The sequence below is a fragment of the Podarcis liolepis genome (genome assembly GCF_965112155.1).
Source record: "Podarcis liolepis genome assembly, chromosome: 13".
Classification (NCBI taxonomy): Eukaryota; Metazoa; Chordata; class Lepidosauria; order Squamata; family Lacertidae; genus Podarcis; species Podarcis liolepis.
Window position 1 is genome coordinate 23,176,261 of NC_139573.1, and position 23,323 is coordinate 23,199,583.

The 23,323-nt window shown below is 41.3% G+C and overlaps 1 protein-coding gene across 3 annotated transcripts in view; it reads right to left on the reverse strand.

Annotated features, from left to right (window-relative positions):
• LOC310692301 (vomeronasal type-2 receptor 26-like) overlaps positions 1 to 22,338 on the reverse strand; it is a 30,870-nt gene extending 8,532 nt beyond the window's left edge. Inside the window, exons 1-4 of one of the 3 annotated variants that reach the window (XM_083473015.1) lie at positions 22,285 to 22,338; positions 21,381 to 21,507; positions 17,784 to 18,051; positions 6,397 to 6,494 (exon numbers count right to left, since the gene is read on the reverse strand). In XM_083473015.1, coding sequence (XP_083329141.1) covers positions 6,397 to 6,494; positions 17,784 to 18,051; positions 21,381 to 21,412 — 398 coding nt within the window. In that variant the 5' untranslated portion in view covers positions 21,413 to 21,507; positions 22,285 to 22,338. Of the gene's footprint in view, positions 1 to 554; positions 876 to 6,396; positions 7,658 to 17,783; positions 18,052 to 21,380; positions 21,508 to 22,284 lie in introns of those variants that run through there. The other 2 variants (XM_083473014.1, XM_083473016.1) reach the window with 2 other exon arrangements.
• Positions 22,339 to 23,323: the final 985 nt, after the last annotated feature.

Below are 23,323 nucleotides of genomic sequence, written 5' to 3' on the forward strand. Positions count from 1 at the left end.
AAGGAAATTCTCCCTCTTTGTACTTTTTTCCTTGAACCAACATTAAGTAGGCTCTCCTACCCTTCCCCTTTTTTTACACTTACACCTTCTGTTCATGAGACTATCTAGTGTCATTGTTCACTTCCTCTGCCATGCTTCCATAAACACTTGCACTGCACAATCATGTGCAGAATGATGTTTCTGAGCATTAAACACTAAGGGCTACACTTTACAATAGGGTTTCTTGATAACATGAGTCTAATATGCCTTATGCTAAGATAGCAGAACAAAAGTGTGAGAATAGAAAGAAGTGAGAGATATGATGGAACAAAGAAATCACAGCAAAATTTTGGTAACACAGCCAATGAAAGATATAGTGAAGAGAAATAAAATAACTTCTAAAGGCTTAAATGTATCCCCCTGGGGGTGTGTGTTCCATTTCAGCATTGTATTAATGTATTACCTTTTTATACATCTAAGACAAGAAGCCACTGTTTATAGACTGTAGTTCTACCACTGCTCATTTCAGTGACAAAATACAAAGAGATTAAAACAAATAAAGAATAAGTGCTTACAAGAAATCTTCAAGCAATGCTGGTGGAGGGTCTTCAGTGAAAGCTATTGAACTATCGAAAAAGCTACCATGAGTTGCAATGCCACCAATGATGAGGTCTCCTGACCGATGGTACATGTGTTGTGGGTAACGTGGACCACAAACCCTACATTTAGCAGCATGAGATGTCCATAACTTGTGAGGAAGCAGTGCCAGCAGGAAGACTACTAAAACCACCATCCTCACTACAAGGATAATTTTATTTTTTACACGGAAATTCTGCTATTTTCTTTTACAACACTATATAGTGTCTTGATGACTAACAGCCTTCTTTATTTGAGCCTTGGAGTGAATAATAGAAACTATTAGAGATCACACTGGAGGACTGTTTCTGCTACCAGTCCCTTTCCCCTGCCCCACATGGTGCTGGGTATATTTATAACAGTCTTGGTTGCCTTTGCTTAACAGTGTTTGCTGTAAATCTTGTTTGTGGCTCATGAATCCCACAGGGAGCTAGACAAGAAGAATGAATTACTAGGCATTTGATAGTAATTAAAGAGGGAGGTGGTCATGGGTTCCACTCTTGGGGTTCCCAATGGAATTGTTGAATAAATTATGTTTGTCACATCTGACAATGTGTTTGGAATGGTATACAAGAAAAAAATGACACCAGAAATAATGCTGTGCTCTGGAGCTAGAGACAAAAGTAACTTCTTTCATGATAGGAGTAGCCTTCTTTTCAAAACTACAGGGATCGATGAGCCACATGGGTTGTTCCTAGCATGACCCAGTCATTGCTTTTCCATTGTAAGCTGCAAGCATAATTAAAATGGACTTTCCACAACACCAGGAGTTGGGGTAGTTTGGGATGCAGCCTGTACTCTCAGAGGGAATGGAGGCAACTGAACCCTGCCTTCCAAATTTCCCTGCTCCCACCAGCTGGATGGTAGCTTGTTTTTACCCTTGCTGCCTCAATTGAACAGCTCTTTTATTGATATTTAACTTTATTAAGCTACTCCTTATACTGTGTAGAATACTATGGCATTTAGGTATTAAGAAAATAGCAAGGCATCAGACAAATGCCTCCCAACCACCAACAGCCCATGCTTTTACTTAAGGTTTTAGTAAGGCCTCCAGTTAAACAATTTTTGAAAACATGAAAAAGAAGAGTTAAGAACATCTAGAATACAGGGAATCAAAAAGGGTTTCAAGAAATCAGCCTCCAGAAGAAGAAGCCTGCAGGAAGAAACCCTTCTTCCTATACACTTTGTTGTATAGAATGAACCGAAAGCTGTTTAAAAATACATATGTTAGCAAAAATAACAACAACAAAAATAGGGGATTCCCCCCCATGAGTATATTAGTAAAAACTGCATACAAAATGACGTTTATTAGAATAAATATTTAAATTAAGTTTTTTTTTTATGAGAAGACTTGCAAGTGCAGTTATCAGGACCTAGTGAACACGGTGTTAAATGGAGTTGAGTCAGTGTAATTGGCTATGGATCTGAATTGTGGGGAATGAAACTCTCATAGCTATCCCCCTTTTTGTTAAAGAAACAGCAGCCTATTAAACATTCTGAATCATAACTGAATTGAGAGTGGTTGTTTTTACATTGTATCCTTTTCATTAAACATAACTATCCATTTTTAAATAATTGTTTTGTAAAATTGAAATAAATATTTGATTATTTCACTTTCAAAAAGAGGTGTCTATGCTCTTTTGGAACCACACTTAAATTACCACAGGTACTGGTGGATTAAAAGTTTTTTTTTAGTATCAAGTACCACCCTGTGCCCCAAATGCATCATTGCACCTAGAGGCTAATCTTCCCTCGGTAGAATTACCGATCTGGCACAGGACACTTAACTATTGGCTTTGCCTAAACTCAAATCCCTCCGGTCTAATATCCCTAGTGCTGCAAGATTGTCACAAGAGTGCCTGGTCTAAAATTGTGTATCAAAAACTTCACTCTTGTGGCTTATCACCACAACAGCTACTCACTTTGGGTTTTAGTAAAGCAATCAGTCTAATTTGTCTGTGCCTAAATGATATCGAGCGCTAGAACAACTTGGCCACAATAAGGAAATTTTGCCCATGGTATGACTATTTTCCACCTTCCCATTTGACTCTCTGGCACCCTATCTGCATAACCTAGCAACTGTAAAACATAGATGCGCTTTTACTCTCACAAGGTTGAATGTATTGCCCTTGGCTGTACTTGAGGGACAATTTCAACAGTTTCCACACGAAAAACGCTTATGTTCCTGTGGAGATGGCAGTACTGAATCAGTGACACATGTCCTTCTGGCTTGCACTCTTTTTAAAGACTTGAGGAATGAGGTTATCACCCCTTTTTATTGTCCATTATGGGTTGCCCAGCCACTGCCACACTATCCTTTCCATAGGCGCCGACTCCATGGGGCTTGAGGGGGCCCGAGCCCCCTCAAAAATTCGTTTGGGGGGGGCTCAGCCGCCCCAATAATCTCGGGCGGCGGTGGGCGCGTCCGCGGCTTTTATAGGGCGCCCGGCGCGCACCAGCTCGATAACGGGCACCGGCGCGGCGGGGGGCGCCGGGCCGGGGAAGGGGGGCGGCCGGCCTGTCTCCTTGGCAACCCCATTGAGCAGCGCCGGCTCCCCCGGGAGGGCCATCCCCCCGCGCCGCCGATCGCCAACACCGCCGACGCTGTGGCTGCCCGAGCCCGAGCCCGAGCCTGAGCCTGAGCCCGACCCGAAGCCCGAGCCCGAGCATGAGCCCGAGCCCAAGCCCGTCAGTCAGTCAGTCAGGAAGGAAGGAAGGAAGGAGAAATGGGGAGGGAGACGAGGGAGGAAAATTGCGCGCAGGGTGAAGAAAGGAGAAGGGTGAACAAGACGAGCTTCCAACCCAAAAAAGGGCTGGAAGACTGGGAGGATGAAGGATTGGGAAAGAAAGCGATGCCTTCCCCGCCCGCGATGTCACCCGCTTGTCATTGGCAGCGCAGCGGGCGCCCAGAGGGGCTGGGCACCGGCGCAGGGCCGCTCCGCAGCCGCGGAGGACAGCTGCGCGGCTAGCAAGGTGCGCCGCGTAGAGCGCGGCCCTTGTGTGGCCCGGTGGCCAGGCAAGCTCGGGCAGGGACCCCCATGCGAATCTAAGATGGGAGAAGAGGGCAGAGCAAAGGGGGTCCCTTCCCCAACCTCTGGCTCTGAGACTTCCCTGCGCCCCAGAAAAGCGAAAGGATTTTCTCTTTTTTTTAATAAATATTTTATTAAAAATACAAAGTTAGAAACATACACTGAAGAAAAAAGTAAAAGAACAAGAAAAAGAAAAAAAGAAAAAGAAGAAAAGAAAACCAACCATTCAACACATTTTTTATATAACTAACTGGACTTCCTCGCATCTCCCTTACCCTGCATTCTTTATAATAAAGATATCAGCAAATTATTACATTGTTTCGTACCTTATTTTGTACTTTTCAAATACTATACCTCTAAATTTAACATACTTTTCATCAGTTACTTATATCTTAAATTAAACATAGTATTACCTTAGATTTTGACCTTTTCTTACTTAAAATATAATTTCCTGTTTCCCAAATCTAATTGCTGAAGCTATAGTTTCCGAATCGTTTAAATTTTTAACATTCATACAACTTATATTGTTTTTGTAAATAGTCCTTAATTTTTTTCCAGTCCTCTTCCGTTGTTTCTTCTCCCAAATCTCGGATTCTGCCAGTCATTTCAGCCAGTTCCATGTAGTCCATCAATTGCGTCTGCCACTCTTCCAGTGTGGGCAAATCTTGTGTCTTCCAATATTTTGCGATAAGTATTCTTGCTGCTGTAGTTGCATACATAAAGGAAGTTCTATCCTTCTTTAACACTTTCTGGCCAACAATGCCCAAGAGGAAGGCCTCTGGTTTCTTGGGAAAGGTATACTTAAATACCTTTTTTAACTCATTATAGATCATTTCCCAGAAGGCCTTCACTTTTGGACAAGTCCACCAGAGGTGAAAGAATGTCCCTTCAGCCTCCTTACATTTCCAACATTTATTATCAGACAGGTGATATATTTTTGCAAGCTTGACTGGGGTCATGTACCACCTATAAATCATTTTCATAATATTTTCCTTCAAGGCATTACATGCCTGAATTTCATTCCGGTGGTCCATAACCTTTCCCAGTCCTCAAACATGATGTTATACCCAATATCCTGAGCCCATTTTATCATGGCTGATTTGACTGTCTCATCCTGAGTGATTTTCTCTTCAACCTGCCCTCCATCCTCTTGCGGAAAACTCTTTGCCTGCCCTGCCCGTATCTCGTTTTTGCTTTTTAATTCCACACACGCCCCCTTCGGACTTCATGGCAATCGGGCGTGCGGGTGCGTTTCCTAAGAGAGTGAGGACCCCCGCCTCCTCCCCACCTGCTCCCTCGCCAGCCAGCCAGCCGCGCGCCCTAGCCAGAGACCCCCGGCCGTCCCCGTCGCGCAATCGGCTGGATCTCCCTTCAGCAGGCCGTGCTCACAACTCGGCCCAGGGACCCCCAGCAGCGGATCTCCGGCTCAGCTGAAGAATCCGGCAACAAGCCCCCTCCTCCCCAATCGCTCCGCCGAAATACGCTCCAAACCCCCCCAGATAGGCCGCCGGCCGCCAAGTCTCGTGGCGCCCTGAGCGAGGGTCTCTCCCCAACACCGCCACCTCGAACTGCGTTCTCCCGGCTACCCGAGCGAACCAGCGGCAGGACCCCGGTATGGGCCCCCCCAATATTTTTTATAAGTCGGCGCCCCTGATCCTTTCTCTTGGCAGATCAAGATGAGCAGGTGACACAAAAGGTTGCAAGGTTTTTAGCTGGGGCAATTAGAATAAGATCCGCTACTTGACTATTGATTCAAAACCCTAAAATATATTTTATATAATCAACTTTTTATTTGTATTTCTATTCTTTGTATATCATATTGTTGTTTTATTGCTATGGCTGATGGCTGACACAAATAAAATATATGGGGGGCGGAGCGGGCAGAAATCGGTTTCTATAGATTTGGTAGAACAGTGGTGGGGTGAAAAGGAACTTAAATCCCACATTTACACATTGCAGTCTACTGCTTCATTTTCTTCAGTGCTGTTTACTGAATTTACTGATACCTGACCAAAGAGGGGAAACATGCAGCAGAGCATCTTTAAATTCCTCCATGTTGCATGAAAGCTGATTGGGATTGGAACAATAAAAACTAGGGATATAGTGCTTTGAAACTAATTTACTCCAGCTTTGTTGTAGTGCAAATCAGAACCCTCCCCAGCGATAAAGTTTTTATTTAAAAAATATAACTAATGAGTGAACAGAATCACAGAGATTGAGAAGAAATATTGCATTTAGAAAGAATGGCATGGGATATATATGAATGGCTGTCCTTCAAAAAATGGGAAGGTTAAACAACTGGAAATGACAGATTTGTCCATCTATGGTGAGCACAGAGTTCCACACTCTATATAAGGGCTTCTGAATTTCAAGAAGAGCTGCTGAAAGCTCAATCGACACAACTTTCCTTTTCATCAGTCTTCACAATTTTCTCCTTATTAGATGATCCCTGTTGTTCAGCTCAGGCCTCAACACAATAAGATAGCATTTTGGAAGATAGATGCAACCCAGAAGACCACCACTGGAGGCTAAGATAGCGAAGATCTCCACAGCAACCATGTATTTGCCCTTAGAGGTCATATAAGCTGGAATAAAGGATAGCCACACACTGCAGAAGACCAACATGCTGAAAGTGATGAACTTGGCTTCATTGAAACTATCAGGTAGTTTCCTGGCAAAGAAAGCCACAGTGAAGCTGGCAATCGCCAGGAAGCCCATGTAGCCCAGGACACTGTAAAACATGGTTACAGACCCTGCATTACATTCCAGGACAACTTCTTCAGTCACAGAGTGCATGTCCACATCTGGGAAGGGGGGAGAAGTTGCCAACCATGTGGTAGAGATTCCAGCCTGCATAAGGGAAAAACAAAGAACAATAGAGTTGCTCAGACTTTTCCTCACCCACTTTCTCATTCTGGAACCTGGTTTGGTGGCCATGAAAGCCAATACCACTGTGACAGTTTTGGCCAGCACACAAGAAACAGCCACTGAGAAGATGATGCCAAACACAGCTTGTTGGAGGAGACATGTCAACTTCTGAGGTTGGCCAATGAATAGCAATGCAGAAAGGAAGCAGAGCAGGAGGGAGACGAGGAGAGTGTAAGTGAGCTGCCGGTTGTTGGCAACAATGATGGGCGTGTCATGGTGCTTCATAAACGTCCCCAGCACCAGAGCTGTGACCAAAGAAAAGGAAAGAGCAATGCAGCCTAGACTGAGCCCCAAAGGTTCTTCATAAGATAAGAAGGTTACAATCTTGGGAATGCATTTATCCTGATTCTTGCTTGGGTATGTTTCATCTGTGCATTTATTACAGTCATTCATATCTGAAACAAAAAGAAACAAGACCTCTTCACACCTTACTCTGCTCACATATAGAGGGCAAAATTGCTGAAAAGGGGGTTTTGTTGTGGTCAGTTTATTCCTGCATGACCCAACCATCACTACTGTACTGATCATACCATCTGCAGCAGAGAGCTTTCTATAAGAGTAGAGGCTCTCTGCATAATTTTGAAGGCATGTCCAGCCTTCCCACATGACTAGTGGGCAAAGAACTCATGAACTCATAAACATACCATGGACTATAAAGCATACGAATAGATGATTTCTTTCATACTGGTAAAATTTGTTTATGTAAATTATAGAAGAAATTCTTTGATAAAATTTTGAAATATTATTTAGAACGTGTTAGATGTAAAGCAGCAAGGTGAGGTCACCATTCCCTGCATCAGCAGTAGCATCAAAGCAGTGTTCAAAGGAAGAACCAAGTGACATCACAGTGTATTCTCTTTTTTCCATTTTAAAACTATGAAACCATCTCTTTCCCTCTCCAATACGATCATATTGTCTACAGCAGGGAACTTTCTGTATATGTCGGGGCTCCCTGCATGAGCTTAAACCCACAACTGGTCTTTACATATGAGTAAAATGAGGAGAGGTCTATGGCCATGAACTTGTGAGCTCATCACTGAAAACATCAGTACCATTAATAATTTCTTTCTTTTCTTTTCTTTTTACTTTTGTCTCCTCTAAGGACTGTTTTCACATCCACAGCATAATTTTAAAGCATACAGTCCCCCAAAGAACCTTGGGTCATGGCATTTGAAGCCTAATCTATCATCTATCTATCATCTATCTATCTATCAATCATCTATCATCTATCTATCATCTATCAATCCATCATCTATCTATCTCTATCTATCTATCTATCTATCTATCTATCTATCTATCATCTATCTATCTATCATCTATCTATCTATCTATCTATCTATCTATCTATCATCTATCTATATCATCTATCTATCTATCTATCTATCTATCTATCTATCTATCATCTATCTACATATATCTTACCCTCTTGGTCTGAAATCTTCCCTTCTGGACAAGGTATGCAATCATAGCAGCAAAATTGCCCTCCCTCCTTCACTTTCTTGCTTGAACCAGGGTGGCAACTCTCACAACATACAGAAAGTGGCTGTGCCTAATCCATAGAGGAGGAGGAGGAGGAGGAGGAGGAGGAGGAGGAGAAGAAGAAGAAGAAGAAGAAGAAGAAGAAGAAGAAGAAGAAGAAGAAACAGCTTCAAATTCTCACACTTCTGGGGGCTTTCCACCTGTCTATACACTGTGAACTACAGAAGAGACTGTGTAGCCATGTATGAATGGAGTCAACGTTTCTGGCATTTGTTAAAAGAATGAAGATAGTACTCCATTATCTATCTATATATTAAAACTTTGTTGCCCAAAGTTGACTTGCTGATTATAAGGCATTCTTCTGGAAGAAGAAGACCCCTGGAAGGTCTTCTGCACCAGAGGTAACCAAAGTGCCACTTTCCAAGAGTTGTTGAGGAACAGCTCCTATCTTCCCTAACCTCTGGCCAAGTTGAATGGGGCTGATGCAACACACAACATGTAAAATTATTATTTTTAATTCTTAGAAAAATCTATCCCCCCAAATCCTCCCAAAACTCTGCCATACTCTGCCAAACTCTGCCCCAAACCTACAAATGTCTGCCAAACCTCCTTTCTTAAAATCTAACTCTCCTCAAAGGTCAGTGCAAAGGCTCCTGGGATTTCAAGACATTCTGTGTGCCATTTTTGCCCTTTTGCACCATTTCCAGCTTCGAATCAAATTATTTATTTATTTCGTGACAGCACACATCAAGACAGTTGTGTGTGACTCAAACATGCATAATGGGGAATTGCCAGTACTTATTTTCCCCTAAAGAGACAACTTTATGTGGACCACATACATCACTGTAGATAATATAGAGCACCCTGGTGCTATTCTTTTGAGCACATGGCAGAAAAGAAGGTTTCACATTTTTCTCAGTGATGCAGCTTACACACTTGGTTATGACTATTGCATTTTGGTTTATCTACAGGGTGAGTCCTTTAAAAGAGGCCCCCTGGATACAGAGTACACATGTTCCACGGGGCCTCTTTTAAAAGACTCATCCCTGTTGCAAGCTCCTTTCAGTGCAGTGTTATTTGCCTGACATGAGATACAATCATGGGAATACTGAATGTGATGATATCCATTCCCATCTTAAGTTCAACTAGACATTGTCAAGAAATAAATGGAGCAAAAACATATGATTGATGGTGAAAGTGTCCTGTGGTTCTGGCTCATAGGAAGGGTTTCAAATGTGTTTCTTTTCCTCTAATCCAAGCAATAAATATATAAATATTTATATACATATAAATAATGTATATATGTATAAATAAATAAATAAATAAATAAATACATTAGTTTCCCTCCATCAATATCTCAGTTATTGAAAGAAACAGCAGAATATCAAGGACAGAATGTTTTGTAACTCCAAGAATTCATCAATTCATACAATGTTGCACTTTGATTCAAGAACATTCCTACTGGCGTTCACCATGACATTTACTTTACACACTCATGCAGAGAGCCGGGGCTCATTCAACAATGGGACATTCCTGAAACTGCCCCCCCAAAATGGATCATACTTGGTTAAACCCGTTGTTCCAGGTTATGGTATCTTCATTGATGGTGAAGGCTTTCTCTGGAACAGCCTCTGGATCCACACTCCCCACTTGCACCCTGTGAAAGGTTTGGTTTGAGGAAACAATCCAGTTGATAAAATCAAATCCAGTTAGTAACTGCCCATTATGATCAAAGGCAATTTTGTCACCAGCACTGTTGTTAAATGAAACACGTCTCAAAAAATGATGGAGCTAGATGGAAAAGGAAAGAGTTTGGGATTTTCAGACGAAGGTCTAACGGCAGCAGACTAAAGGTTTCCTGAACAGTTTTGAATAGGGGACGATTAATAAAATAACCAGTGAGCTTAAATTTAGAATTTGATTTCTCAGCATGTTAACTAAAGAGAATGCACTGGGAAGCAGAACCCAGAAAAATTTGGTTGGCTGAAACAGTAGGTCCAAAGGCAGGAAGAGGAATGAGAACTAAAGAAAGGGTGACTGCCATCCCAGCTACAGATTGCTATTTACAATCCACAGGTCTCAAGGAAGGGTTCCGATTTGACTTATAACCCACAGCTGACATCAACAGTTGGCTGCTAATAACTCAGATATGTCGACATGCAATCAGAGAAGCTAACTAAAAAAAACAAAAAACCCCACCATACTATACAGCAGGAATAGGCAACCATTTTCAGTCTCATGGGCAACTTTACTCGGGCCGCAAGCCAGTGGTGAGTGAGACTAAGGACAAAACAGGCAGAGTGAGAGTCAAAAGTGGGCAGGGTAATTTTGTACATTAGGCAACATGCCAGCCATACAAAAGTCTTTTTACATTCAACTAATACATGAGTAGGCAAACTAAGGCCCGGGGGCCGGATCCGGCCCAATCGCCTTCTCAATCCAGCCCGTGGACGGTCCAGGATTCAGCATGTTTTTACATGAGTCAAATGTGTGCTTTTATTTAAAATGCATCTCTGGGTCATTTGTGGGGCATAGGAATCTGTTCATTTCCCCCAAAAAAGTATAGTCCAGCCCCCTACAAGATCTGAGGGACAGTGGACCGGCCACCTGCTGAAAAAGTTTGCTGACCCCAGAACTAATACATTAAAGGACTGAAGGAAGGTATGGGGTAGGAGCAGTATGGGGAGTGGCTGAAGGACAGAGTTTCAACAAGGGAAGCACGTGAGGGGTGAAAAGAGAGGCGTTTCTTGAGTGTTTGGAGATGAGGGGAAAGTAAATGTGTGCACAAGAAGAGTTTGGGAGACAACTTACTATACTGGGTAGGCCCTATTTCAATACCTAAAATATTATACATTGCCATAGGAGCATATTCAGGAGGACAGTACCTGCCACACCTGTTGTGTCTGAGGCTTCAGTCGTCCCTCCTGTGCTATTTTGCTGTATTTGACTCTGTATGAGGTCATGGCATGTAAAGCATGGGCCACAGCATGGACAGCATTGTAGATGTTGTAGCTGTGGCCAGTTATGCTTGTTTCAAAAAATGGTGCTGGAAGACTGTCAATATTCTCTCCCCCTGTGCAAATTTTCCCATCTGCCTCAGTGTTTGGGAATACACAGGCAAAGGCCTGCTGCCAGAAGTCCCTGATAAAACCATCACCTTCTGTGCTAGAAGGATTTTTGCTCTCAATATATGGTTTGAATTCTGGTAGTTCACTGCTGTGAATTGTGAAGGCAAGAGAACCATGGATTATTTCTGTGTCCCAGTCTTTTTGATAGAGAAATGATGTGAGTTCCATCTGGGCTGTCATAATCCACACTTTACCACTTAGTAAATTTGTTGCATTTTTCTGTTCCGATAAATATGGGAGCCATCTTAAATATACCATGGAGTTACACTCTCCATAGAACACTACTACATTGGTTTTGCTATCCATGAGTTTGTCACGTATTTTTGCTCCCCATGTTAGCAGGTCATTAAATTCAGTGAGTGCAATTTTCATAGGAACTCTTTCAATGGAGGCAAAACATATACCATTCTGGGAAAACAGTGGAACTGCAATTTGCAGAAATCTTTCTCCATTATCATTATCCATTGCAGCGATTCCAATCCACGTCCACCTGAAATGCAGTAATAAAGAAAGAATCCCTGTGTACTGAAGGGTTTCCTCAGGGGTCATTTTGTAGAAGGAAGCTCCTGTGGTTTTATCTTCCATCTCTGGAGCAGAGCCATAGAGAAGCTAAGGGGAAATTTGAGAAGGGTGACACTAGTAGTCACGTTTAAACAGTTTATTGAAGAACTCAGATTACAAAATTCACTAAGATACACTGTTTGCAACAGACATGGGAATGTTATTACAATATGTTAAAGATGGGATGCTTCATTTTTATGCTAAGGTTGTCAAGTTGGTTTATATCGGGGGTAGAAACATCAGAGGGGACTATTTCTCTCCAAACTTCCTCTCTGTCACAAATATTTGACCTTAGCAGTCAGAGACAAAAGATTTTCAAGAAAGATTAGATGTGTATGGGTGTAACGATATACACTTTAAAATGAACCAAATTTCAGTTTGGGTCATATCTAGAGCTTCCTTCATTGTTTGATGATGTGCGGTGTAAACTCAGAAGACAGGATATTCAAATCGCTTCTCACATTACGTTTTGAATTAGAAGATCAGTAAAGAAATACTTCTTCCAGGTATACTAGATCTCCTATAACAGAAGGTATTGCAGTCATGCTTGTGCTCTTCTGTGTGTGAGAGAGGTCCATGGTTTGATCTAGCAAGACTCTCCTTATGTACCTTTATTTTATTTTATTTATCTTACACGTGGGTTACATAATGGGTCATGCACATAAAGCCAAAAATGTGCATAGTTAAAACACATTGGGGTCTGTGGCAGGTGGCAGTGCCAAAGTCATTTTCCCCAGAACCCCAGCCCCTTTCTACTCCCTTTTTAATTGTGTGTGTGTGTCTATTATCCAAGTGCCTAAAGGTAATTGAGCTAAAGTCAGACATACATTGTGATTTACTTGTACAATGAACGTCTATATTAAGTACTATGGCTATATAAGTCTTAAAGCCCACCTTCCTATTCTTTCAGTGTTTTATGCCCATAGATTAAGAATGTTAAGGGCTTCAAACACTGAATGGGATATTCATATTGACATTGCACAGAGACTCTGCTTTTTCAATCACGTAGCTTTACACTTAGTTACTTATGCATTAACTAAATTATGCACCAATTAAAGCATTTGATTCATTTTCTATATTATATTATTTTCTATATTTTTCTAAAATAATAACAGTAAATTTAAAATGGAGAAGGTGTGATAACCATTGATAACCCATGTTGAAATCAGCTTAAAACCATTGATTTCAGTTACTTTACTCTGACTATGACTAGTGTTAGATATAACCCAGGAAATATGTTATAGTTACAATGACCTAAGCCACAAATAAAATAAAGAAGTATGTGCATCCATGTGCATGCATGCACACACACACAATAAACACACACACACAACTACATATGTTTGGTTGCACTGATATTTTAATCTGAACTTTTTAAATATGTTTTATATGAGACCCCTGGGTATAGGGCAGTATATCAATTCAATAAAGAAGGAGGAGGAGGAGGAGGAGGAGGAGGAGGAGGAGGAGGAGAATGGTTTGGGTCTTTACCATTATTTTAATTGTGTTAGGATACCATTAACCTTACGGAATAAGCTCCCATTCATAAAAGAGAGATAAAGGGATAAAAATTATTTGAACATCAATAAGGACATAAATGTTACTTTTTTGTAGACATGCTATAATGCTTATGTATCTCACCCATCATATTATTTGAAATTCAAGGATCTGAGGGGCATTTAAAAGGATTAAATCCCATCGTCTGCACATCCATACAGGCACATAATCCCTACCTGTGGAACCTTATATATATGCAAGATATCTGCCACAAGACCAGAAATTCGGTAGTCCAGTCCCCCGATCACTGCTGTTAGATTACTTTGGATGCCACATATGTAGTTGGGAGCAAACCTCTCTGGTGTGGACATAAGTAGCATTGTGGCATGATAGGTCTTCTTAGAATTGAAATAGCTGTCATAGATGTGGAAGCCCAAAGTGACATTCGGTAGTATCTGAGAGTTTTCATTTATCTCCTTTACTGCATACGCCAAGGCCAAGATGTGCTGGTAATTCTTTGTCACAACACTATAAAAATAGTTGCATTCTGCATCAAAAATTAAAGATAATTCCACTGTGTCCTGCACCTTCTTCATTATATTATTCACCATAGAACTTCTATTCCAGGCAGCTAGTAGTTAAAGATTAGCAATGGAGACCTTTTATACCTATCCACCTGAACAAGGATCCATGAGAGGGAACTTATAGGTTCTGCCTCCAGAGGGGATGGTTTTATCTAGGACAAAGTTAAATATGAGACTGTGCCACAGATTGACATAGCATTTGCAGTTCCATTTGCACACACACCCTTTATTACCAAGAGCAATCTCAGAGTGGGAATGATATAATAACGATATTAAAATAAAATAAATCAAATAAAAGCAATTTAACAATCAACAGGACATTGTTTTATGTTCTGGTGATTTATTCTTACTGCAGCTGCTAACAGTCCAAATTGATGGGTGTGCTTGTGGTGCCTATGCAAAATGAACCAGGCACAGACTAAGGCATATGCTGTATCTATCTGGAGAAATTAAGCTCATCTGTTTTCCAGTGTCACTTGAAGAATGAAGGTTCTTCAACTCAGAGAGCTGACGAGTATCCTTCAAATGGCTACAAGGCTGAACTCAGCAGAGACACAGCCAAACATTTTCAGAGCTCAGCTTAAGAACACAACTGTATATTTACTGATTAGTATGTAGGGAATGTATGCTAATATGAGTGAGAATATAAATTTGAGTTTACTAATAGGAGCCAGGAACATTCAAATATTAATACACACATACATGTATTCCAAATTCTCATTTTACATTATATGTCTCTATCACCTACTTTCTTACGAAGACATTTTTGGGGAAACAAGAAAAGGAAATGTAATATAGCCAGCAAAAGAGGATATGTTTTAAGACCAGGAATCAGGAATATATGAAGGTGGTTGTGAAACTTGTGGTTGGAATGATTCCCATAATGTTAAAATGCATGTCCTATGTATGGCCAATATTATACAAAGAAACAAATGTTGCAAGAATTCAGAGCCTTAAGAGAAACCACAGATGACCTCTGAGCATCACAGAATCATTCGAAGAAATAACTGAAATGAGGAGAAAGAAAATGTGGAAGTGAAATAAAATATAAAGGCTTAAATACATTTTACCCTGACTTTCTCCTGTGCAGAAAATAAGTGTTTATTTCCTTCTACTTTCACTCATGATCATAATCTGTTTTAGTTGTTTTTAAGAATGTGTTTTTGGATTATTGTGACCTGCCCTGGGACCTTATGGGGAAGGGTGGATAAGAAATCATCATCATCATCGCCCATTGTTTTCAGAATAAACTGTTAAGAGTTTGTCTTGCCAGGTACAAACACAAGGATAAAAATATAAGCAAATTTTCCCGTCCTTACAAAAAGCTATCAAGTAATCCTGGTGGGGGATCTTCAGTGAAAGTTAATAAATAATTCACGAAACCACCATAAGTTGCAATGCCACCAATGATAATGTCTCCTGGCTGATGGTACATGTGTTGTGGATAATGTGGACCATGAACCTTACATTTCACAGTATGAGCTTTGCATAGCATCTGAGAAAAGAATACTATGAACAAGAACACTAAAACAACCATCTTCTTCAGTAGAAGGGCAACTTCCCCCTCTACATGCAGATTTTCTAAACTCAGAGTGTCTATGCTTAGAGATTCCTCTAATGGTAGTTGGTTCACAGATCTAAATCTTGAGTCATGTAATGCAAAAGTATCAGAGAATAAACCTTTAGATACTGGCCTTATTCCAGTTCCTACTCTTATCTCTAAATAGTACCAGGCATATTTATAACATTCTTCTTAATCATTGAAGTTTATTTTACTCGTGGCCACTGAAACTCCACCAGAGATTAATATTGCAATGCTTTCGATAACTGAAGAAGAAGGAAATCAAACATTCAGATATGACGATTCCCTATGGAATGCTGAAGAAAACATGTTTTTCACAGCTGAACAAAAGTTTTCACTCATGATTAGCTTGGAAGAAATTGATGATTATGTTTGGAATGAATAACAAAGAAGGGGGACGCCAGAAATATTAGGATGCAATCTGGAACAATAAAACAAATTATAGAAGCTTGATGACAATGCAGGCCTCCTTGAAAAAACACATTGAGTGTTGTAGTCTGTGCAAAGAGACATGAACTCATTCCCCACCCACTGCTTGTACATCACCACATATCACAGCAATTACTTGCTTATGTCTCCCTGTCCCCTCCTGTCCCTACAAAGAAGGGAAGGGAGCAAACCACCTCTTTTTAAATTATTGGAAAGGGAGGGTAAAATCCCCTCTCCCAGTTAAGCACACTTTGACATATATCACAGTGCTGTTGTTGGGGGGAAGTGTGAGAGAGGCATACAGGGACTGACTGCACATATCTTCCTATAGGTATTTCATTATTTGCTAGCACTAAAGCAGCCCAATATGTCCACATGGATTCCCAGCCCCATTCAGTTCTCTGAAATAGGTTTTATTGCCTAATACTCTTGCTGTGCTTCTGCAATACAAATGAGCTCATAGGTTTTTTGTCTTGCAGGGTTCTCAATAAACCCTACTACCTGTAACTATATTTATATGAAAATGCTCAATAGCATGCACATGTTGCACCATAAACTAATGTGAAACAATTAAAAGCACAGGATTGCCAATCAAAAACAGTTCTGCGCCTTATGCTTCTACTTGGTGAGAATTGTATTACGTGACATTTCTCTCTCCCACCACTGGCTCCCACTTGCACTCCTGAATGATCAGCAATGCTATTCCCTCCTAGTTGCCAAGAGTATACTGACATAGGAGCTGAGGTTGGTTCCTGTTCAAAAGCAGAACTGCAGTATTTGCAGTGCCTAAACAGCTGCACAGGTGACCAACAAAAAGGGTGCCGATGTCACAAAGCCACTGAGACCTGCAGGCAGATCCAGAACTTGCAAGCGACAAGTGCTGAGCCTGCTTTTAAGGAAATATTGATTCAATTTTCCAATTCAAGTTTTCAGCAAGGGGGAGTGGTATAAAAAACTTTATGTTGGAAAAACATTTACAAATATATTGCAGATCAAACACACATATCCAGCTTTCAAATCATCATAAAAGACAGGGGTATTCAAATTCTTCCATGTTTTTACCTAATGAACTGTTTCTGGCTGTTCAGCTCAGGCTTCAACACAATAACATTACATTTGGGGGAGGGAAGACATTTACTTCTGGCAATTCCTGCAGCCAAACTGGTGCCAAGTATATTGTTTTGCTTTCTTTTGTATTACCTCAGCAAGGCCAAGAGGGGGTCTTGTCATCTGGACAGCCCAGGGCTTCCACATTAACTGCTCAAGATTGATTTTTCTATTATTATAACCATTTAAGCATGCCACTTACAATACCATAAACTCCCAAGGCTGTGTACAACATAATAATAAACACCATATCATCACTACAATATCTGAGTAACAACAAAAACAAAAACAAATACTTGAACAAACAAAGATAAGTCCAGATTGCAAATTACAGTTTAGGAAAGAGATTTATTAAATTCTTCAGTTTTTAGTCCTTATGAGCTGTTCCCTGTTGTTCAACTCAGGTTTAAACACAATAATGTAACATTTGTGGGAAAAGATGCAGCCCAGAAGGCCAGCACAGGAAGCTAAGATAGAGAAGATCTCCACAATAACCATGTATTTCCCCTTTGTGCTGAGGTAAGTTGGCACAAAGGATAGCCACACACTGCAGAAGACCAACATGCTGAAAGTGATGAACTTGGCTTCATTGAAACTATCAGGTAGTCTCCTGGCAAAGAAAGCCACTGTGAAGCTGGCAATTGCCAGGAAGACCATATAGCCCAGGACAATGTAAAACATGGTCACAGACCCTTCATTACATTTCAGTACAATTTCATCAACCATTGAGTGCATGTCTACATCTTGGAATGGGGGAGAGGTCAGCAGCCACACAGTACAAATGCCAGTTTGAATAAGGGAAAAGGAAAGAACAATGCAGGTGGCCAGCTTTTTCCCCACCCACCTCCTCATTCTTGATCCTGGCTTGGTTGCCATGAAAGCTAGAACTACTGTGATGGTTTTTGCCAACACACAAGAAACAGCCACTGAGAAGATGATGCCAAATACAGCTTGTTGGAGGAGACATGTCAACTTCTGAGGTTGGCCAATGAACAACAATGTGGAAAGGAAGCAGAGCAGGAGGGAGACGAGGAGGGTGTAGGTGAGGTCCCTGTTGTTGGCAACGATGATGGGAGTGCCATGGTGCTTCATAAATGTCCCCAGCACCAGAGCTGTGATCAAAGAAAAGGAAAGAGCAATGCAGCCTAAACTGAGCCCCAAAGGTTCTTCATAAGACAAGAAGGTTACAGTCTTGGGAATGCATGTATCCTGATTCTTACTTGGGTACTTCTCATCTGTGCATTTAATACAGTCATTCATATCTGAAACAGGAAAAGACATAAGCCTTCTTTCTGCATTACCTGAGTGTTGAGGTCTAATGCAATATATATATATATATATATATATATATATATATATATATATATGCAGGTTTTGGTGTCTTCGGGTGTCTTCCCGTGTAAGAGTTGGGGTGTCTAGGCGACGTTTCGACGAGGTCTCACTCGTCATCTTCAGGCTGGTGCTTTCGGCTTCTTGTTACTGGAACAGAGCAGGATCTCAGTGTTTGAGTTCCTATAAATACTGTTGAGGGGGTGTGGTGTATAGCCTCCAACGTTCTGGGCAGAGAGGAAGTTCCCAGGTTAGTGTGCCTTTTCTTCTTTTGTTCCTTAATTACTTGAGGGATATCTTGAGTGATTTCTTGAGTGATATTCTGAGTACCACTTAGGTGGGTCATTAAGTGTGGATTAGTTGCTAAAGCTTTCGTGTCTTGACCTCTTGAGCTTGTGAAGAGTTTTTCTGAGAAGATGGCTGTACTGCACTTAGTTGTGCTCTGGCTTGGCTTCGTGTATAGGGGCGAGCTGTGGTTTTGTGCCCTGTGCCAGCCAGATCTGTGTAGGGATTGCAGGGGGGTGCAGCATCCGGAGGTGCCACTATGGTTTGGCTACTGGATGGTGTCTGTAATTTATCTGTGGAGAGGGTCTGGGTTTGGGTCTGGTGTGGTTGATTGGTGATGGCGTTCTGTGTGCCTCTGGTTCTGGTGTCGGTTTTTGTGGGGAGGGCTAATTTCCAGATGTCTGGCAGGCGGGACGTGTCGTCACGCTTGTTCATGTTGTGAGGGTGTTTCTCTATCTCGATGGCTTCCATGATTATTCTCTTGTGGTGATGTTCCATGTTAAAGAGCAATTTGGAATCTGCAAAATTAATTTCGTGTCCTGTTTCTTTCATGTGTTGGAAAAGAGAGGAAGTTTTTTCTTCTTTTTTTCAAAAAGAAACACCCCCCAAAAACCAAGACACAGAAGAAAACAATGGCATGGCCCTCCTTCCTTATATCAAGGGCACTACAGATAAAATTAGCAAAATCCTCCATAAACACAATATCAAAACAGCCTTTTGCACCAACCAAAAAATAGCCAATATCCTCAGAAACCCCAAAGATAAAATCCAGTTGGAAAACCAAGGGGTCTATGAAATACCCTGCAAAGTCTGCCCAGCCACGTACATTGGACAAACAAACAGACGAATAAATGCACGTATCGCAGAACACAAGAATGCCGTCAAAAAAGAAGAAAAAACTTCCTCTCTTTTCCAACACATGAAAGAAACAGGACACGAAATTAATTTTGCAGATTCCAAATTGCTCTTTAACATGGAACATCACCACAAGAGAATAATCATGGAAGCCATCGAGATAGAGAAACACCCTCACAACATGAACAAGCGTGACGACACGTCCCGCCTGCCAGACATCTGGAAATTAGCCCTCCCCACAAAAACCGACACCAGAACCAGAGGCACACAGAACGCCATCACCAATCAACCACACCAGACCCAAACCCAGACCCTCTCCACAGATAAATTACAGACACCATCCAGTAGCCAAACCATAGTGGCACCTCCGGATGCTGCACCCCCCTGCTATCCCTACACAGATCTGGCTGGCACAGGGCACAAAACCACAGCTCGCCCCTATACACGAAGCCAAGCCAGAGCACAACTAAGTGCAGTACAGCCATCTTCTCAGAAAAACTCTTCACAAGCTCAAGAGGTCAAGACACGAAAGCTTTAGCAACTAATCCACACTTAATGACCCACCTAAGTGGTACTCAGAATATCACTCAAGAAATCACTCAAGATATCCCTCAAGTAATTAAGGAACAAAAGAAGAAAAGGCACACTAACCTGGGAACTTCCTCTCTGCCCAGAACGTTGGAGGCTATACACCACACCCCCTCAACAGTATTTATAGGAACTCAAACACTGAGATCCTGCTCTGTTCCAGTAACAAGAAGCCGAAAGCACCAGCCTGAAGATGATGAGTGAGACCTCGTCGAAACGTCGCCTAGACACCCCAACTCTTACACGGGAAGACACCCGAAGACACCAAAACCTGCATTCCTGTACCCGTGAAAATCTACGAAAGCATATATATATATATATATATATATATATATATATATATATATATATATATATATATATATATATGCAGGGCTGTACATATAGCCACAGCTGCAAAGTAACACTGTCTTTTGCTCCCACTATGTTGATCATAGCATGATTTAGAATTCACGGGTGAAATAGAACCTCACACACCAGTAATATGTGAAAAGGACTATGGTATTGATCTTACATAAAACCTTAATAATATGCCTAAATTGTTCCTATCACAGTGGTATAAGTTGACCCCTACATCTGTGATTTTCTATGTGAAAAATTTAGGTTTTTCCTATTCATACCAGTAGGTGTTCCTCTTAAGTTTGTCCCAACTTTCCAATTTGTTGAGTTACTTATGGTAAATCAGTACCAACAGGGCATGTGCAAAATAGTTGTATTGGGTTTTTTTTAAAAAAAAAAAATCCCTCAGAATTGAACAAAACCAGAAACCTGCACAAGCATACCGCATTAAATAAGATATTTAACTGTAGTTTGTTTCTGGAGATTTCTGGTTTTTCATAATTATGAGAGCTCATAGGAAATATATTCGGGAACACTGGAAATAGGAGCACAGCCAAAATAGAAAAGAAATTAACTTTAAATTCTCAGCTTACACTTTTAATTTTAACATGCTGTGTAATAGACTGTAGAGGACTTTTTGTGGTTTGCCTGTGCAGTTTTCTGGTTCTGTGTAAATCTGAGGGACCAACAAAAAATGTACACCACTAGTTCCATTCAGAAGCACACCAGAAATAGTTATGAGCATGACTAGAAATGAAATGAAAGTACGAAGGAATAATGAGTGTGGAAAGAGGAGTAACAGAAAGTGACAACATATCCACTCATCACCAAACCATGAAAATGAATAGTCTGTGACCCAAGTGAAGCAGTTTGGAGCCTGATTTTCCTCACCTTATTGGATCAATACCATATCAATTAAACCAAAATTTGCAAGGGGAAAACATCAAGCTTGGAGTAGCCTGACTGTAAAAATGTGTCCCCACGCAAATCAAATTAAAATACCGAGAACAGAAAACACCCAGTAGCATCAATTATACTTACTTACCCTCCTTGTTTGATATTTTCCCTTCTGGACATGGGATGCAATTGTAGCAGCAAAATGGTTTCCCTTCTTTCACTTTCTTGCTAGAACCAGGATGGCAGCTCTCACTGCATGTAGAAAGTGGCTGGGCCTAATCCATAAATGAGAAAGCAAAATAATGAGCTTGGAATCTTTAAATTTCATGGGCCTTTCCGCTTCTTTTTGCAATGTTAAGGAATTTCAATCACATATGCATCTGTCAGGGAATTGGAGGCAGAGAAGGGGGAGAGAATAGGGACCTACAGAGATAAGCCTCCGATATTTAGCAGTTGTAGTTCCTCGGAGGAGGAGGGTGACGAATGGCTGTCAGAAAGCAATGAATCAGAGAGGGGGGAGCAGCTTCCGGGGCCCAGCCACTCTTGTAACAGAGGAAGGAAAGGGGGAGGGTTCCGGAAGTGGTTATGCTGGAAGAAAGCGAAAGCATCGCCAGTCTCTGCATCTGACACTGCATGATGCAGATGTACTCTCAGAGCTCCGTGTAAATAGCAGAAAGAAACCAATCAATCCTGTAAATATGGCTGGATTCCCGGACTCTTATCTCTTCTAGCACTCACCAATCACTCCTGACAGCATCTTACATGCAGATTAAAGTACAAATTCCATTCCATCATAGACACACAGAAGGAGGGCTTTAAAGACCTCCTGGTAGCTTTGTATGATAGGCTTAGGTGTGAGACTAACAGCAACACTGGAAACAGATGCATCATTAACATGATTGTTCGTTAAAGAACTAGGTTGTACTTTGAGAGAATACTGACACTAATCTTTCGCCTGGGCTCTTATATGTTTCATGACAGTTTTGAAGAGATACCGTTACTGACACTATTCTCTAAAACACTTTCACCCTAAATCTCCAATTGGATCCTACCTGGTTAAACCAGTAATGCCATGTTATGGCCTCTTCATTGATGGTGAACGCTTCCTCCGAAGGAACTTGCGCATCCATTTTCCCAATTTTTATTCTGTGAAAGGATTGGTTGGATGAAACCACCCAGTTGATGACATCGAATCCAGCTACTAACTGCCCATTATTATCAAAGGAGATCTCGTCCCCAGCACTGTTGTTAAATGAAACATGTCTCAAAAAGTGATGGAGCTGGATGGAAAGAAGAAGGAGTAGGGTTTTCAGACCAATGTCTAATGGCAGCGAAGATGATCTCCTGAAGAGTGTTGAGTAGGAGGCAGTTGGTGAAATATCTGCTTACTATTTATAATTGAGAGATAATAGGAAGGATCACTATGTTATTCAGCAAACTGATAAGAATACATGTTGCTCATATAATAAGCTAAAACACCTCAAAGAGATCAGTTTATGGTATCTTTGAGCAAAACATTCTCCTCCCATATTTCACATCAGTTTTTCTTCTCAAAAACTTAGAAAATATGGCTTTCGAAATGTATGCCCAAAGAGCTCCACAATCTTTTCCAGCATAAATAACTCTTCACACATTTCTGTTGCTTTTTTAGCTGCATCTCACCTGTATGGTTAGCCATATTCTACCCCATGAATAGGCCCTATATCTTCTAGGAATCAAAATTAACCCTTCTTTCCCAATGAGCATTGCTGTAATGGGAATTGTAGTTGCTTGTGTGTAAGTCACCGACTTCCCTAAACTGCTTGTTGTTTAAACCTTTCCCTAACTGAAGCGCACTCCTGTGCGTCTGCTTCAGTCGCTGGCAGAATCCATTAGTGGATGTTTCCTAAATTTTTTCCAACATAAGAATTCTTTGACAGCCAGTCTCCGCCTAGCCTCTCTGCGCGGAAGCCTTCTGCGCAGAGTAGGCGTGCCCAGTGGTGGTCCGGCACTCTCCCCACTGATCTCACTGGAAGAGTCCCTGAGCCTTCCCTCCAAAGTGCTCTCATCCCCTCCTGCCTTCTTGGTGTCACCTTGATTCCCTTCCCCCTC